Raw genomic sequence first — 18,344 nt, forward strand, 5'->3', positions numbered from 1 at the left:
TTTTCCTAAGATCATCAAGATGGCCGCTTTGTCTTTCTATAGAAAGACAAATGGGTCTTATCGAAGCCACGTGTCAAAGATAAGGCTCAAGACAGCAGAGTGATCTCATTCTAAATGTAACATTCAGAGTTGTGTAATCTAAAAACAATGAAAATGTTTTATCCAAAGTAGTTTCGATTTTAATCTAACTTTATAATATACAAATTATGTAATATTTATATCAATTCTTAAAACAAAGCACGCTTATAAAGTAACATACATGTACTGTCTCAAGTATTATAAAATTGCCATAGATTCAAAATGTCCTTTCCATCAAAGATGGTCTTAAAGCATCTTTTTTATCCTTGACGATATTTTATTTGTTTCGTGTGATAATTTTATGACTTAACCCATCCTGGCTGCCAAGAAGATCTGTATTAGAATTGTTCCTGAGGAGAATTCATCTGCTTCACCTCTACCAGAAGGTTCCCATTATACAAAACGAGGGCAAACTTTGAATTAGCGTTAAGCGTTTCGGGAAAGTATAAAGTAGTAAGGTTTTCCAATGTTATATTAATTAGATCGTGATATTAGATCACTATGTATCAAGAGATCTAGATCTTCTAATTTACTGAGAATGTCACATTCTTTCTGTGTCCCGCTGTTTTAAAGATATATTAACCACGGTTTAATATTGCTTCTACAAGTTTAATTTTCATATCTAAAAATCTCATAATTACTTGCAAACCACGTGTCCTAATTCTAAGAATCATGCAGACTTTTTATATACGCACAATATATTAGGGAAAATATTTAATTCTTAGGAAACGATATCCGTCCTGGGCTTTTTTTAATGTGTCTTAAGCGCTCACGGATTATAGAAAATCAAATATGTTTTACTTCGATTCACAATTCATACAAAAATAATTACCGTTAAATTGTATTCTAATTCATAAGATCAACAATAAACTGAAAAGAAAAATCAGTACGTTTTGGCTGGGGATTCCTTATTTGCAGGCAAAGTATACAAGTAGTTACCCGAAATCCTGGCCAATTGCAAGTAAGTTTCGAATTCCGCTTTACATAAAACATGTCTTCTATTACATAATTTTGAAGGGCATGTCTGATAAAATGGTTATTTGTCGGTGTACGACATTGCGTTGGTGGGAAACCCTTGTGAATAATCTGGAATGTTAAAATTTGACTCATGTGTGGACGTATAATACGCGATATTTTTTTTACAACTAAGCTCTTTCGGGGAATTTATTTATGGAAATGCTGTCTAGGTTTTTAGGTGTATTATTTTAAATGATCAATTCTAACTGAATGGTTTTACGTTTAATAAAGTACTACCTGGTCACAATCAGTTACTCGTGTTGAGGTAATAGACTTGACAGCTATTTCTCCTTTTTATTTTTCCCTAGTATTGTATGATTGGATTTATTGCAGTTTAAGACGCTCATGTTAGGCAACGTTCTAGATACCAGATTGTTCACAAATAAATACTGAATTCGATGCATGGTAGAATCCTCGCTCTCTAAAAGCAATGTCCCTTGGCTGCCATTATTGGGGAAAGAACATCTTAGATCCTTTGAGGTTTAGGGGTTGGTTACTTTTTGACATTTAACGTAGTCTCCATCTTGTATTTCATTCCCAGGGATGGAACAAATTATACATTGAAGATAAAATTCAAAAATCAAAGAGGACGCGTACGCCTAAATGAAAAAAGAATTTACTATGTATATATGACTTTTGGTTCATCTTGCAAAGGGAAAGAACTCGATATTCTTTTTGCAAATATTTGCTAAAGACTAATTAATATGTCTTGAGCATCGGGATTATGAAAACCAACTTATCAAGCTCATGAATGCATTGATGACGAAGAAAATTATGGAAGAATTCTTAAAGGATAATGTAGCATCTACATGTACGTGTTGTCTAATACCTTCTCAAAAGAACCTTGGTGTAGCACTGAATGTAATCACCTTTACCGAATGAAAATAAAATATATAAAATTTCTCAAAATTAGTTTGTTGCAAATCTGCAAAACATCGGACGAGTTCTTTATTTTACAAAATGTATACGTATATATATTTATTTAAAGTTTAAAAAAAAACCCATATTTTTAAGCGCTAGATCAATTTAACGTATATGAAGAGGTGATTTTCTTTTCAGTAATTACAAATTGTTTAACTAATCATTATCTCCAGTGTTTAGGCGGTGCATATAGAGTTAGCTATGCATAACTTTCTGTTTCTGTTTAACTGTACAGACGTTAATCATTTAGGCATTCGTAAGACTTGTCAAACGATATCAAAGTTAAACACAAAAGCTGATGGACCACAACAGAGACTTCTGACACAAGTATTTTGTTAATAGCTTTCCTGTATCAAATACAGCATGTGTAAAATGGCTCGCCTGTAAATATAAATTGTGTAGCCACTCTCTGAGTTGTGTACTTTTCAAGCTTCATTTTACATTGAATTTCATTTTAAAGCTCCTACATGTAATTCCAGGGTTATTTTTGATTATGCCAAATTAAGTGAATATTGCTATGCATCACATACTATATTTTGTAAACATCGTGTATCGTTAATATATATATATAGTTATATATATAGTTATAGTTATAGTTAGAGTCTGTTTTATGTGGTTGAACTATTTGACTTCAACATGTTCAAAAATCAGAACTGAAACAACGCCCATTTCATTAATTGACCAATCCACACACTCGGTATGCGTGGTCAGCCAAAAGTAATAAGGGAAATACTAGAGCCAACATTTCTCTTCTTTTTTCCCAACCAAAACATTGTGTCGCCTCGAATTCTGCGAATTAATTTTCTTTCAATATCTGGGTAGCCCCAATTAACATGTAGTTGCTGAAGAGATTTCAAAACTGTAAAATGTTGTATGTTTACAGACAATCAAACAAACGCTAATGGATTAAGTATAAAAAGTGGTTATTCGAATTGCTTTAAAACGAAGTGAAACGTCGTATAAACAGGAAAATCTGAACAGAAATGCAACAAATTTAAAATCGTTGTACATGTATAATCAATTCAAGACACAGTTTATAAAATACAAATAAAATAAATAATTTGAATTCTTTGGCGTATGGGAAGACATGAGAAAGGCATCGATGACGATATACTACTATGTAATATATAACATGTAACAATAGACAGCAAAGTTCACCAATAGCTCTAAACAGATGAACATACGTTTAAGCGAGGGCGAAAACATTATGGAATGTCCGAAACAAAAGTCTACTATCAGATGAATCAATGGTTACAAAATCCATGTGTGATAAAACTAAATTGAGTGAAAGATAAATCTGTGCGTCTCACAAAGATTTAGGTTATATAGAAGGTGTTCAATTTTTATAGATAAATATGATAAGTTTTTCATCGATTATATTTGTATAAATAGTTTTCAGTTAATATACAAGTAACTAAAGGAAGTGTAAATAACATGTATGTTTATACATGTATACATACATGTATAACAAATACAGGAACGTGTACAATGCTCACAAAAATATTCAAAGAAATTCATTCATTTTCCTTGACAGTTTGAAGTAAAATAATGTCATATATTTACATCTACCATGTATGATTTTCTCTATTTCTTTCGAAAATTATTTGCAATTCATAGCTTTGTAGAAACTGACAGGACTGGAATCTATACGCCCCGTATATAGATTGATCAAAACTTTAATCAACTTAAGAAAAACTTAAGACTGCACGAAATAATCATGATGATGTCCGACTCCAATTCCCATAGGAGACGACGATTTGGCTGCTTCTTTTAGCTAACGTACTGATGTTTATTAACAATAATTTAGTGAATTTTCTTACTTTTTTTCAATCAATTCATTAATTTGTTAAAAAGAAAGATGTAAATATAAACAATAAAATACTTTCTTTGATTATTCATGCGTATTATGAAAGTAGCAATCATTGCAAACAAAACGCGGGTTATGTATTTTTTCTGCAATGTCGCCACCTTTATATCCTGCATGAAAAGAAAGCATTTTATTGGCAGTGGTAATTGATAAAATGTATCTCCTTCTAAAAATTCACTATGGCAACCAATATCAGAACTTAACTATGTTGCATACGACTTTTGAGAATGTTCTTATAAGGTATGTACCAGTATTGTTACCATCCTGTTTCATTTGTAGGTCGTACGCGATATTACTGGCTAAAGTCCACTGACTTAAATATCATTTAAATCATATGCATGTTGCTAGGATCCTGGCTCGTGGTTTTCATACGTCTTTGCTTTTCCTGAAAGTGATAAAAAAAATTAGCCTTAGATGAAAGAAAAAACTAAAAAAGTGTGGGTTTTATTAGTCATCCAAGTACGATTCAATATTAATTCCATTGAGTATTCATCGAATGTCAAGATTAGTTAATAAGTTTATGCAAGATGGGTTGGGTGACCATAAGGCTACTACGGTAACTATTACCAGATGTTTTTGACACTGGAATAGAAAAAGTATGGAATCATGGTATGAGGTCTGAGCAGTATTAACTTTACTACTTACATTAAAAAACAAACACAAACATCAAAATGCCTGACAGCCAGCCGTGGTTGCTGGACGCCTTTGATTTATTAAATATTGCTGTCTATATAGACAAACTTGCAGAAAAACATCATGATGAACTAGCATATATAAATATATGTAAACTACTAGTATACCGATATACATCCAAAATAAATATAAGAGTCATAAAAAATATCTCCCTTTACACAATGCATCAGGGCCGGCCAGGAAAAAACTAGAGATAAAACGATAAAAATCGCAGTATAAAAACTCTAGAAAACCTGTGTCTGTTGCCAGGTGCCGCTGGATGCAGGGAGGTTGTGAACAGACCTCACAACATATATGGTATATATTTTACATAAAGATACTTAGTAAAAAAATTTTTATTAAACTTTGTCTAACTCCTGACGCGCGGCGGCTAGAAGTGAATACCTGAATAACACATGTCTAAAACCTGTTCTACTCTCCAATTCTATTGGCTACTAATGGACCCTTCCATAATAATGCACCGTTCCGTAAATACAACATTTTCCCGCTATTACTACCGAAACGCGGGAAAATACAATTATCTGTACTACTATATTAAAATAATAGACTCGAATTTTGGGGCTTTAATATCGGGTGAGTGCTGTCTTTTGTTTTATATATTTTAACATCATTGGTACTTGAATATTACCAATATGTTTTTCTTTTTTTCTCAAACAGGCTTCGCTAATTAATAATCAACGAAAATTCCTTTGAAAAATCCAGAAATCGTCTGAATTTTTCGGTTTTTACAATCTTGCGCATGCGCATTACATTCACGCTAAATCACAGGATGCACTTTAGTTTATGTTTCCACAAAATCACATTTGCATGTTTAAACTCAGAAACGATAATGCAAATAGGTGTCAATTTTCAGGAAAAGTTTGCTATATACATGTATTCTGTCATGCGCGGATCCAGAAAATTTTTCCAGGGGGGGTCCGAAGGATAATTGTGTTTGCCAGGGGGGGTCCGAGGCATATTTTCGCGATAATTTTACTATGTAAATTTAATAAATTTTCATTTTCCAGGGGGGGTCGGGACCCCCCCGACCCCCCCTCTAGATCCGCGCATGTCTGTTCATGAAAGAAAATACGGGAGATAACTCTAACTCAGTCCGTTAAATATAAACATTCCGAGAGTTCCGAATGTGAACATGGTGTGCAAATTTGAAGCGAGTAAAAACGTTGGTAAAATGTGTTGAATTCTTCATTAGTATGAATTATTTTTTTAGATGAAAGGTATTTACAGCCTCAAAAATGGTTAGTTATGAATAATTTGACTTTTATTTTCAATGCAGCTTCATTAATTTTCTACAATAATCGTTTTGGGACGATTCTGCAATTTTTTGCTACATTTCTGGTATAAACCCGTGCACGCAGGGTCAAAGTCTAGTATTTTACAAGTAATTTGACAATTATTGAAGAAACTAAATATGTAGTAACGCCACGAATTCCACCGCAGACAGACAAAATTTAAAATGTTAACGTGTTTGACTTCAAAAGAAGTTACATTTATGTATCCTTGAAAAGTCTCTTAATTTTCTTCAGTTCTAGAGGCTTAACTCAAAAAAACCATCGGACCAGAACAAAATTCAAACTCGACCTGTATTTTCTAGTAAATAATCTATATATGAAATATCAGCTTTATATATGCATCACTTCAAATGTTGGAGAGAATTTCTTATTTTTTTCTTTTATCTTAACTTCAAGAGGCATAATTGTCAAAAACCATCGGAGGGAAATAAATTCAAACTCAACCTGTATATTCACATGACACATCCATCTATCAAATTGAGTTGAATGTGTGCAACGGTTGTAGAGATAATGATCGGAAAGTGAATGAAAACGGAATGACAGAAGAACGTACGTAACACTATATGTTCCGACTACTAGTATTTCATGGCGGGGCATAAAAAATGTACTAGTATGTTATTTTCGGGATGAATGGGAAGGTACTACCCCACTCATCAATTAATGATATATATAAAATAAATAATCATGGATGGGATTTCATTCAATTTTTTATCAGTTAAATTAATGGGTAAAGTTAACGGACGAACAGTTTTACTTAGAAAAGGGCGAGGCTTTAGTTACATGTATATACGGGTGTGAATGACTTCAGTCTAAGGCATGCGATTCTCATTTCTAAAGAGAAGTTTTGGTCTATTTAGAAAAGGGGGTATTAAAGATGCCTCCAATACTTAGCATTACAATCAAGTTACATTGTCACAAAAGTGATAAGGTCTATAAGGAACCCCAACCAATCAGCTGAGCCCCACACCAAAGGGGTCATGAATTTCACTCTTTTGGTATAACACTCCTCCTTCCTCATCCTCGTTGTAATGCACTCAGCTACATGACAAGGAGTTGAGAAGAAGATTCCTAGGTATTGGCACCCAATAAACAATAAAGCCCTGCCAATTAGAACAGCCCCAGCTGAGAAGTCGTAAATATCATAACTATGGTAGAAGTTTTCTTTCTTAACCTACCAATAGATTAGTTTATCCGATATGTACAAGAGAAAAGGAGTAAATTTCAAAGTAATCAATTCTATCATTTACAATTCATGATCAGTAAAGCTGCACAAGCATCAAAAGCTGATCCAAGGTTCGTGAATTTAACGTTGGTAGAACCCCCTCCCCTTCTCTTGTTCATTATTTCCATGTACTTAGTTTGCCCGATTGTGCAAACTTGAGATTGGAACATATCAGTTTGAATAGTTGTATGTATTGGAATAGAACTCCTAACCAAAAGGATAGCTTTCAGATTTAAGATTGAGGAAAAGATTATGATATTGACGTCAAGTACACTGTATGTTAAGAAACCAATACAAACTAAAAGTGAACTTCTCATGAATGAAGCACCGGTAATAAAATTCAAGTACCGGTAATAAAAAATCTGAAACAAGGATAAGATATCTACTACACGTATAAAACAATCACTGTTCTTACCTTTCCTAAAATTAATATTTGCATAGCTTTTGACCTTCGTGTCCGGTTTCTTTTGCTTTTTTGGTTTTTCGTTTGCATATGGATGTTTATCCTTTTTGTTAAATTTGAGTTTGATTTCGTCTGTTAGAGTGTGGGGTGTCTCGTAGAGCGGCACTGGGGGCTGATCGGTCGTAAGGGTGACGTATTTGTTGTCCGACGACGTCTTCATTTCAGTGTTTTCATACAACGCTCCCTCGTCATTTTGTTTCCTTTCTTTGCATTTTTTACTAAAAAGGGTAAAAAAGAACACCATTGATAACTGCAATAGCAATAGCATATATACGTGTACATTCAAAATACAATAATAAACTCTTGCGTGCTGAATCTTTAACTTTGTGTGTGATTTGGATACTTACTCGACCGATGGGGTAGGGAGACTAGGAGCAACAATACCTGGCGATGAATCTAAGAGAAAATAAAACGGAGTATTAATACAACATCATGTTCAAGTTTAGTTTATTAACTCTACAAAATATATTGTTACAGAAGGAACAAATATACATAATAAGCATAGATATAAATTGTTAGATGTAATACAGCCATACAGGGAGAAAGAAAGTAATTAACACGTATCTCAATACATGTATAACAGAAGTCATATTTGTACACGTATATTACAATTAAGGATTAACAATACAGTAAAAAAGTTTTGAATTTATTTGCCTTAATATTACAATTTGTTTGGTATGATAGGCGACTATATAATATATGGATATCAAGTAACGGCTCATAACTTCACAGAAATTACCTTTTGATATTTTTTGGTTCACCAAAGTACATGTAATAGAATTAATTTGAAGTCAGAAGTTGTTGTTCTTTTTAAATTATTCGTAACGCCAAACGGAGACAATTTAATGAGCAAATGCCATTTTTAAATAATCAAAAACTGAAAATAGAGTATGTGTTTATTGTCCTAAGAAGTCAGTGAACGCCTTGAACATCGTTCGTACCTTCATCTCTCTGTATGGTGAGTTCCACATCCATAGGATTTACCTCCCCTTCGACGTATTCGTTTCCATATGGATTCAACGCACTCGCAGGTGGTAGAATAAACAACCTACATTTAAATTTGTTAATTTTCAATTTGTCAATCTGTAATGAGTTTTTACAAAGTTATCCATACATAGTAAAAGTCCTTAAATTTATCTAGAAGAACTTACGAGGCGTGTCTTTCCTTATATACCTTTTCCCTGGTCTTCTCTTTGAAAAAAAAAACAAGCAAATGTATATAATATTAATCTTCATGCAAACTTTACAACTATATTGCAAGTATGTATATTTAAATCTCGTCGTGACATGTTTAATTAGTTTAATATTACATTTTATTCTCAATTTACAATGCTCAGTCACATCTAACTGAATAACGCTTCCCTAAATAAAATAAAAATCAACACATAGGCCCCCGCTCCTATCTTGAGGGACAGAGTGAGTTCCAGTAAAGACGGTGTTACCCTGTAGAAAATACTGAACTGTTCAGAACTTGGAACGGACTCCAATTGACTAAGGAGACCGCTTAAAGGACGGTAGAAAAATGCGATTTGTTTGGAATTTTCGGGGTTCATGTCCTGTACTTGACCAGTCTGCCTCCATTAACGTTGACTTCCATTGGACACGTGCGACTAACAGCAATGTCTTTCATCAGTGGCGTGTCAACATAGATTTGTCGCAGTTTTCTCATTCGGGAGAGATCTGTTACAAGCGTTATCCGCCAGTTTGTGATTGAGGCATTACAAAACATACAGAAGATATTTTAGAATGTCAGTAACAGTTTATCCAATAAATACAGTACTCACTCAGATTATAGTACAGAAAGACTGCCACGCCCAGACAAATAATACCTAGTACCAGAAACAAAGAGCCCACTATTACCAGAGCTGTTGATGTCTCTGATTGGTCATCACTTGAACCTAAACATGAAACGGGTATATAGGTATATCACATGGTGAAAAAAAATTGTTTTTTCTTTTAAAAAAAATATTCAATACAGAACTATGTTTAGATATGCAGCTAGCAACAACACCCGAACAATTTTAATACAGCTACATGTAACAAGCAAAATATAATACATACGTACATTATGATTCTATATTAAAATTAATTTAAATAAACATAATTTACTGACAGTACACCTTAATTGATAAAAAAAAATGAAATAAAACTTATACTAATAATTTTGTTAAATTGTTATAATTTTGCAGACTATTATGTAATTCTCTTTGCGCTTTACACAATGTTAACAAATATACTGTATGGTAGATAGATAGATAGATAGATAGATAGATAGATAGATAGATAGATAGATAGATAGATAGATAGATAGATGGATAGATGGATAGATAGATAGATACCATTGGAACCAGCAACATATTCCACGATCTCTGCACCCATATTATTCTTGATAAATGAAATATATCGACCTGGATAACTTGTACTTAGTTTGGTTCTGAAAGGTAATATAAAATGAAAGAAAAAAAAGAAATGCATATACTTATCCGAATAAGTTTTATCAGTAAATGGGCAAGGTTACCAATAATGGTTCGTTTTACTTCCAGATTCGTAAACCCTTTTTTATTGTAATAAAATATATACATTTTTTGATATTCATGAAATTATTATAGATTCTGTATAATTATTCACATCTTCGCTAGGCCAAGGGTTTTCGGTCCACTCTGCTTCCCATATGTTTATGGGGAACAGAGTGGACCGAAAGCCCTTGGCTAGCGAAGATAAAATTATTCATCATATCCAGAGTTTACGTACATGTAGCTTGGAATGCTGAATGTAATGTTATTTTTAACAATCGCATATGAGATTCTATTTATTTCGTTGTTAACAGCGGTTTCCCCTGTTTGTCCTTCCATGACCCTGAACCAGTGAACCTCTGGGACATATGTTAAACTTATGAAATCAACACTCAAGCTGAAATTGTTGCCAGATCTACGCACAGTTTTCGTTTTCATTAAAATCAAAGGAGGAGCTGTATATAGAAAAAGAAAAATGAAATAAAAATTTAATAATGAAATGGATATGATTGATCAATTCGTAAAAAAGGTACAAGTGTTACTAAGTTACATTTAATAAACTTGCTGTATATACGAATGATCTACAAGTAACTCTTGCTAATAGTCTGAACAATATGAATATAATTTTTTTTTCAGTAAACATAACATTTTCCGACTAACATATATACTAGTATTTGAATCAAGAAAATATTACAAATATTACAAAAAATTTTTTTTTTTAAAAATTCAGAAAAATTTGTCATATCTTAATTTCTTCAAATTTGCTTGCTCTACATAAAATGTCAAAGCTCTGTAAATACTTACTTTTTACTTCTAATGAGATCGAATCTTCGACGATCGAACCACCATATCGATTTGTTATGTTATTGGTCACTCTACAGGTGTATCTTCCTCGGTCTGTTATCGATACGTTTTGAATAGTGAAGCTGATCCTAGAAGGTTCTTTTCTGTAGGGGATATTTCTAAGAAACGTTCCGTCTACAGAGTGATCACATTCTCTGAAGGTATAGGTGGAGGGGTTACCAGATATTCTTGCGTAAAAAGAGAAACTGACGGACGTTCCCTCCTCTATTTGCCCACTGGACGGCGAGCGGATCAATAAGAAATTTGGTGGATCTAAAGAAAAAAACACCGAATCCATTATTTCAGTCAAATTTCAGATTTTTTAAAAACAAAATAATGCCCATGTGCCTTCTTGTAAGGATGACCATGAACATGAATATTTTGGGAACAAAAAATATATCAACTACTTGGTAAAGGACATCGATGTTCTGAGTTGTGCAATTTTTGATAAAGCTCAGAAAATCAATTTGGGTCTATTTATAAGTCTTCAAAAAAATATCCAAAATAGTTTATAATCATACTTAAAGTCAGGAAAAGTTCATCCCAAGATACCAATCAAACTAAATTAATATTATAAATATGTATCGTATGTAAGCGGATATACATGTCTTATTTTAATTAGACTGTTCAAAATACATGCAAATGTACTGAATCACATGTACATAGAAATTATACATAGATATATGATTGAGAAAGCATTGGCAGAAATATAATGGAAACTTACATAGGACGTTGAGACTGAAGCTCCCGCTCGAAGTTTTGGAACCAACCTTATTGGTTGCGATGCATCTGTAAATTCCGTCATCATATTTTCTAACAGAGCTTTTGTAAAAATTACCAAAGCTTCCGGACGAACTGATTGATCCATCTTTGGAAAACTTGTAATCACATTGAGGGTTACAGCTAGATTGGCATGTAATGTAGGGCGTCGAATTGTACTCGGTAACGTCTAACGTACCAGTTGTGTTTAAAACAGGGTTGTCAGGTCCATCTAAACATTTTAAATGAATCGTGTTTAGCAATTCAAAAGATCGACATGTCTTATTAGACTTAAGTACACCTTATGTTACGAGCCCCAGACTCTGTTTTTGAGCTGGTGTTATTAGAAATCTGGGGGAGAAAGCCATTAATGTACATACATTACCTATTTACCTCAAAAGTTCATGTTCGGCGAGCTGCCGTGTATGTGTAGAATGAACTCTTCTTATAATACGTTTACAACAGTACTCACTAGTTACATGTAAACTTCATATACTAATTTACATGTACTAAAAATAATGTTTTCTAATACTTTTTTTCAAGGTGTAGTTTTTGGTTGGGTTGAATTGCTGAATGGCCTAGTCAATGTGTTTGGTCTTACATTTAAATGGTACATTTGTAGTTAATATACAGGCATTGTAATCTCATTCAAATCAATTCAATGTTTATATATTTTGATATTGATTACGTGATTTGTTTATACGACTCTAAATGTTATATTCACTTAATATGGTTGTCTCAACTTCACAGGCAAAACCAAGCTGCGAAATGCCAGAATTTCAAAAAAGAAATTTAACACATCGCAAAGAGGTAAACAATGAAATACTCATAAATAAATATACACATTATACATACATGTAATGTATTTTATATGTAAGTACGTGTATAAAGCCATACAGGGAGATTACTCACAGTTTATGGTTACGTTGACGGACGCTGTCCTTGACCCTGCTTGACAGGTGACCGTGACAGTGTTCTTACTGGAACTGGTCGGCCTTGTAGGAATGTACGTAAAGCTGCTGTTTCTGTTGTATATGGTTGAATTACTGGAGGAGAGACCTGTACTGTAACTCGTAGTGACAAGGTTAGAGCTTGGGGCTACGCCGTCCACTCTCCAGGAAAGTATTTGGTTTTCGCTGCATGACGAATACGAGCAAAAAAACTGATGGCTAGAACCAACCTCTTTGGTCAGGAATGATGAATCAGATTGCCGTGGGCTACAAGCATCTGTAGAAAAAAAAAGAGAAAATGGCATTAAAAGCACGTTAATATTTTAACCATGTGCACTTAAAACTGTATGTAACATATCACGTTTACCTACATACATGTATATGGCAGGTACATGTTGTACCTAACGATGTGAGTACAAATGATTCGATCACTGGAGGTACCCATAGTTTTTGTTCTCTTCCGGTTTTTTATTTTATAAAATCTGTATCCTGTAATTGAAATCCACATACCTTTTGGACCAAATGTTATTTAGATGCTATATTTTTTCAACGGAGAGTGTGACTGTCATATTCATATTTTAAAAAAAACAACATGTTATTCACCAAAGGAAATGGATTGTAGTTTGGGTGTATAAACCGGACTTTCGTTACAAAACAGTTAGTATAAGGTTGACTATTTATAGGTAAATATGTGGTGTCCATTTTTATCACGTAATGGAATTAATAGATAGTGATTAAAGTATCGCACCAAACCGTTCGACCATCAATAATTGAAAAATGGGTATCGGCGCATGCATTTTTGAATAAAGATTAGAAGATTAACAGTAAGGATAGTGCTTATAGGCTTTTTTGTTTGGAAACTCCATATGTTACACATTCTCTTGCTCTTTTTATCTTTTATCTGAGTGAATTATGGTAAAATTTTCGTATTATTCTTGGTAAGGGTTTTTTTTTTCGTCATTGGATAGAGATACCCTAACAAAACTTTTCAGTAATGTTTGTTTTTGTTTAAATTGCAAAATATTCAAAAACATCACCCATGCAGGCCACAGGATCATGAAGCAAACTTTGACTTAAGTCGAAATTGTAAACTGTCTTACTGTCTCTTGATTGGAGACACTGACAATTGATCATATGCTATTAAAATTGTCTTGATATAACGTTGTTATTAAGAAATTCCAATCGTCATTTCATGATAAACCATATGTTAATGACTGATTAAAATTTTGACTTAAGTCTGAAATTGCGTCATGATCATGAGGCCAGATGGTTAAAATGTTTAAAGCTGAAGATCTACGCGACCAAAATCCTCATACAACCTTCTTGATAGACACCGACGCTGGAATTAAAGGTTTGAGCAATGATGTCAAACTAGCTACCCAAATATGTACAAAATATTAACTATTTTCATCTAAAAATAAACCCCGTCAAACCGTGGTCCCTTTCGGTCCAGGCGATTACGATAGGTATATATTAACTTCAATTTATATTAAATTTGCATGCAATAGCTTCTATATGATTCTTTCAAATGTAAGATTGCCTGTTGCCTGTTCTCCTTAAAGCTTGTGGCTCAGGATCAGATGAGTTCAAATGCAAAGGGACAACATTCGATCGCCATTTTAGTTTTTAGGGACCTTTCTACACTATGTCCATATACAGTATGCATTTAAGAAAATCTTTTTTACAACTTAGAAATAGTTCACTATAGTATAGACTCTGAATCAGGATCTCAGGAATAATTTTTTACACGGGCGTTTGTAATCTGAATAAGGACAAGACGTTATCAACTGTTATTAAAGATACGGAGTTAAGATAAACATAAATTTTATAGCATCGAAAAACTCTAAGATATTCGAACACGAGAACTAGGTCATCTTGTGACATACAATCACTGACCAATCAATAAAGACGATTATATTTACAAGGATAAAAATTTAATCTCTATGTTTAAATCGTCAAACCCATTTCAATAATTTAGTAATTCAGTTTAATTTCTGTCGAGTATAAACACTGACACACGTGTGTTGGGGTATACTGACAGAAATAATCATGTAAATGAACGATGATGGTCAATTTTAAGAATACATTAGAGTCTCCACATTTACATTTAAATATACTATACCATTCATATATTGACTGAAAATTCTGGAATCTCAACTAAAGGACAACTACTACCGACCAACTATATGACGCCCAACTAACTTTTAAAAGTCCCTCTCTCGAGGGTGTAACAATGTATGAATATCAACACAAAACGAGGACACTTTAATGTAATATTAAGTAGGACCCAAAAATCCTTCACTTGAATTCAGATGACAAAGTAACTACATGTATGATCATAACGGATAAGTCGGTCGTAAAAGATAAGAAAATTACCAGGAACATAGCTCCCACTGCGTGTAAACACTGAACATGGAGAAGGGAAGAAAAGGGAAGAAAAATAGCGTGGATAACACATTCCTTCCAAAAAATAAAAAAAAATTCAAGAAAAGTTGTTGAATGCCAAAAGCAGACCTAAACCAAATGAACCAAATTGAATAAGTCATGCTATCGAATGTACATGTACAGCAACAACAGTTAACTTCCCGTTCTTCTAGTAAGACTTGATTCTGAAGGAGACAACAACAAGAAGAAGAACTGAATCTAGCAGGGAATTGTTTTAAGAAATCGTCAGTGTAGTACACAGGGAACGGGGGGGGGGGGGGGGGGGCATTATACAAAATTACATCATCGTCTAGTTTGTAGATTCGACAACAGAGAAGATGTTAGATCGGACTTGCATAAGTGAGATAAGCTTCAGATTGTTTTAAAACATGCAAAAAGATATAATTCAATCAGTGAACATAGACAAAATCATATACATGAAGCATAGTATGTCAGAATTCTGGAATTTTACCAAGATTAGAAGGAAAAAAAAAGCGAAAGGAATTTACTGCATGAGGCTTAAATTAAAAAAAAAAAACTCAAGTTGTTTGTGTTCCTTCTCTCGAGTTAGTGGGTGTATATATATATATATATATATATATATATATATATATATATATATATATATATATATATATATATATATATATATATATATATATATATATATATATATATATATATATAAAATTTAAAAATGATGAATATCCAGAATAAAATCACAAATTGATCCTATTAACCGCAAACGTTTTCGCCATTCCTGGCTCTTCAGGCAGTTATGTACAAATGTATTTGTACATAACTGCCTGAAGAGCCAGGAATGGCGAAAACGTTTGCGGTTAATAGGATCAATTTGTGATTTTATTCTGGATATTCATCATTTTTAAATTATTTAAAACTGTGCCGATTTATTTTTTGTTGTATTGGGAAATTATATATATATATATATATATATATATATATATATATATATATATATATATATATATATATATATATATATATATATATATATATATATATATAAATTTGTTATATATATATATATAAATTTGTTATATATATATATAAATTTGTTATATATGTGGAATAATAATGTATCTCTTAACAAAAAGTGCTCAAAATGTTCGAAAAAATTTGAAACATTTAGATTGTCAGTTGGTCTGGATGGGGAAAACCAACATTTTTTTAAAAGATAGGTTTATTATGTCGTAAAAAAAGTACAAGTAAGATAGACGAAAGGGTATCAATGAAAATATTGGGGAATTGCAGTTTTTCCATTTTTGAGATTAAATGAAATTTTCGATATGACAAAGATTAGAAATATTGTGATTTACATTGCATACTGAAACGACTCATACATATAATTATATACATCAGTAACATATAATAAGCCTCATAAGTCTCGAACTCATGACCTGCGGTTTGTCATATAACCATTGACTTAAATTGTACAATAAGATATGATATAGGATAACCAATTTAATGTCATATTCAGAGTCATCATCTTTTTAAAAAACCGTCAGTTCGAGTTGAGGGCTCTTAGAATCTTGAAATAGTCTACAAAACGGTACGCCAAAAATGAAAATAAACACTTAAAGGGGAACGAAATCTTTCAGTGCGCAGAAATTGTGATGAAGTGCAGTTGCAATTCAACAACCACCAAAAACATATACAGTATATACAAATGCTCTTTTCCTGGTTCAGTTTGAAATGGGTTCACGTTATGTTTAGAAATGATATGTGGTATGTGAAGTGTAAACATACACACCCTGGTCAGTCGTGGCTACGCTGATAACGACTGGTCTGTCTCTATATATATAATTGTATACTTGTAATCAGCGAGCTTATCGTTATCGTTTAACAAATGAGAACAATAGTGTTTCATCAGTTTTCTACTCTGAGTAAAATTTAAGCCATGTTACCTAGCTTAGACTTTTTAACTTTGAAATATGGTCAGTGTTGTTGGTTTAAAAACAAACAAAACGATATGGATAAAAATAATTACATTGGTATAACTAATTTAAGTATTTTTAAAGTGAACAGTCGTGCGACATTTAAGCGACGCAAGGCAAAAGTGGTAACATCCCTCTTCAAATCAGTTTAAACAAATTAAAAGTATACCAGTGGATATTTCCGAGACAGAATGAACAAAAATGGTGTACCTCGTGACTTCATTATCAATGCATTAAAAAAAAGTAGAATGGGGTCATCCTGGGCAAACTTCCTTGTTCGATTTATAGATACGTTTGACAACTTATCCAATGTCGTTTAGGGGAAAACAGTTATTATTATTACCATCTCCATCGTTAGCAGCAAAACCGAAGAATTTCATAGAGATTACGACTCAATCAACAAACAGAAAACATGTATTATGTTTGGAATTTGATTGACCCGATATGGACATTTAAAGATTGAATGAGAAAAAAGGGGTAAAGGCAAATATGCAAGCATTATACGGTTTTAAAAATTAATATTAAGACGCCTTTTTCTTATAACCAGTTTCAAACAATCAATCAAAAAAAAAAAATAAATCATGGAAAGAAATGTGTATAAAATTAAAGAAGATATCCACCAACAACCTCAAGAGACGTTATCTTTTTACTTCCGCTTATCATTGCTATGATTAAAAGGAGATTTCTATCTTGAATGAACGAAAAACAAATGCATGTACAATACATGTAATATAAAACCAACCCAGTTTTAAAGCGGTTAGAAATTAATTAATGGGAAATTGGAAGTTTTTTCTTAAGATTTGATACAACAATGAAAAATAATTATAACTTCTTTAAACTGATAAGACTACTTCTCTTTCAAAGAATAATTTTCTAATGTTCTTATTGATTAATATGAGAGAGAGAGAGAGAGAGAGAGAGAGAGAGAGAGAGAGAGAGAGAGAGCATAACAGACCATGCTATTTTTAAATCTCGCTTCTCAAGGTAAATAAAAGTATCAAGCCGTCAGCTTATTCTAATTTTACATGTTTAATTACCTGTGGATATAATTTCCAGAATCACAAACAGGTAGACTGAGTACGTGAAAACCCCGGTTCCCATTTAGAAGTATTCAAATTCTATCCGTGTTTTCTTATGAGGATTCTAACCGACCATGCAAACAGGAAGTTAAATCTAAACTTCAGTTTATGAAGCAGCTTAAAATACCAACGATTTAAAGTCTGTCATAATCTTCTCTGTTATCAAGGCATAGATTTACGCGCGTTCTTCAAATCTCTCTCTCTCTCTCTCTCTCTCTCTCTCTCTCTCTCTCTCTCTCTCTCTCTCTCTCTCTCTCACGAACACTTT

At 32.8% G+C, this 18,344-nt stretch overlaps 1 protein-coding gene across 1 annotated transcript; it reads right to left on the minus strand.

Moving 5' to 3' along the window:
* Positions 1-2,996: 2,996 nt before the first annotated feature.
* LOC105321892 (uncharacterized) lies at positions 2,997-18,207 on the minus strand. The gene is made up of 12 exons (XM_066075298.1): positions 18,035-18,207; positions 12,581-12,895; positions 11,634-11,900; positions 10,871-11,182; positions 10,305-10,521; positions 9,893-9,987; positions 9,338-9,451; positions 8,705-8,744; positions 8,495-8,601; positions 7,901-7,949; positions 7,506-7,771; positions 2,997-4,268 (listed from the first exon to the last, which is right to left on the minus strand). Exons 1-12 carry the CDS (start codon positions 18,096-18,098, stop codon positions 4,228-4,230), a joined length of 1,887 nt encoding a protein of 628 aa, XP_065931370.1. The 5' UTR covers positions 18,099-18,207; the 3' UTR covers positions 2,997-4,227.
* Between the last annotated feature and the right edge of the window lie 137 nt (positions 18,208-18,344).

The sequence above is a fragment of the Magallana gigas genome, chromosome 2 (assembly GCF_963853765.1).
Source record: "Magallana gigas chromosome 2, xbMagGiga1.1, whole genome shotgun sequence".
NCBI lineage: Eukaryota > Metazoa > Mollusca > Bivalvia > Ostreida > Ostreidae > Magallana > Magallana gigas.

Excerpts from the sequence above, each read along its gene's own strand:
- LOC105321892 (XM_066075298.1), bottom strand. The coding sequence starts at position 18,098 with ATGGGAACCGGGGTTTTCACGTACTCAGTCTACCTGTTTGTGATTCTG. Across the intron at positions 11,183-11,633 it reads CTTCAGTCTCAACGTCCTAT|ATCCACCAAATTTCTTATTG; the intron begins GTAAGTTTCCAT and ends TTTTTTCTTTAG. Across the intron at positions 9,452-9,892 it reads ATATGTTGCTGGTTCCAATG|GTTCAAGTGATGACCAATCA; the intron begins GTATCTATCTAT and ends TTTCATGTTTAG.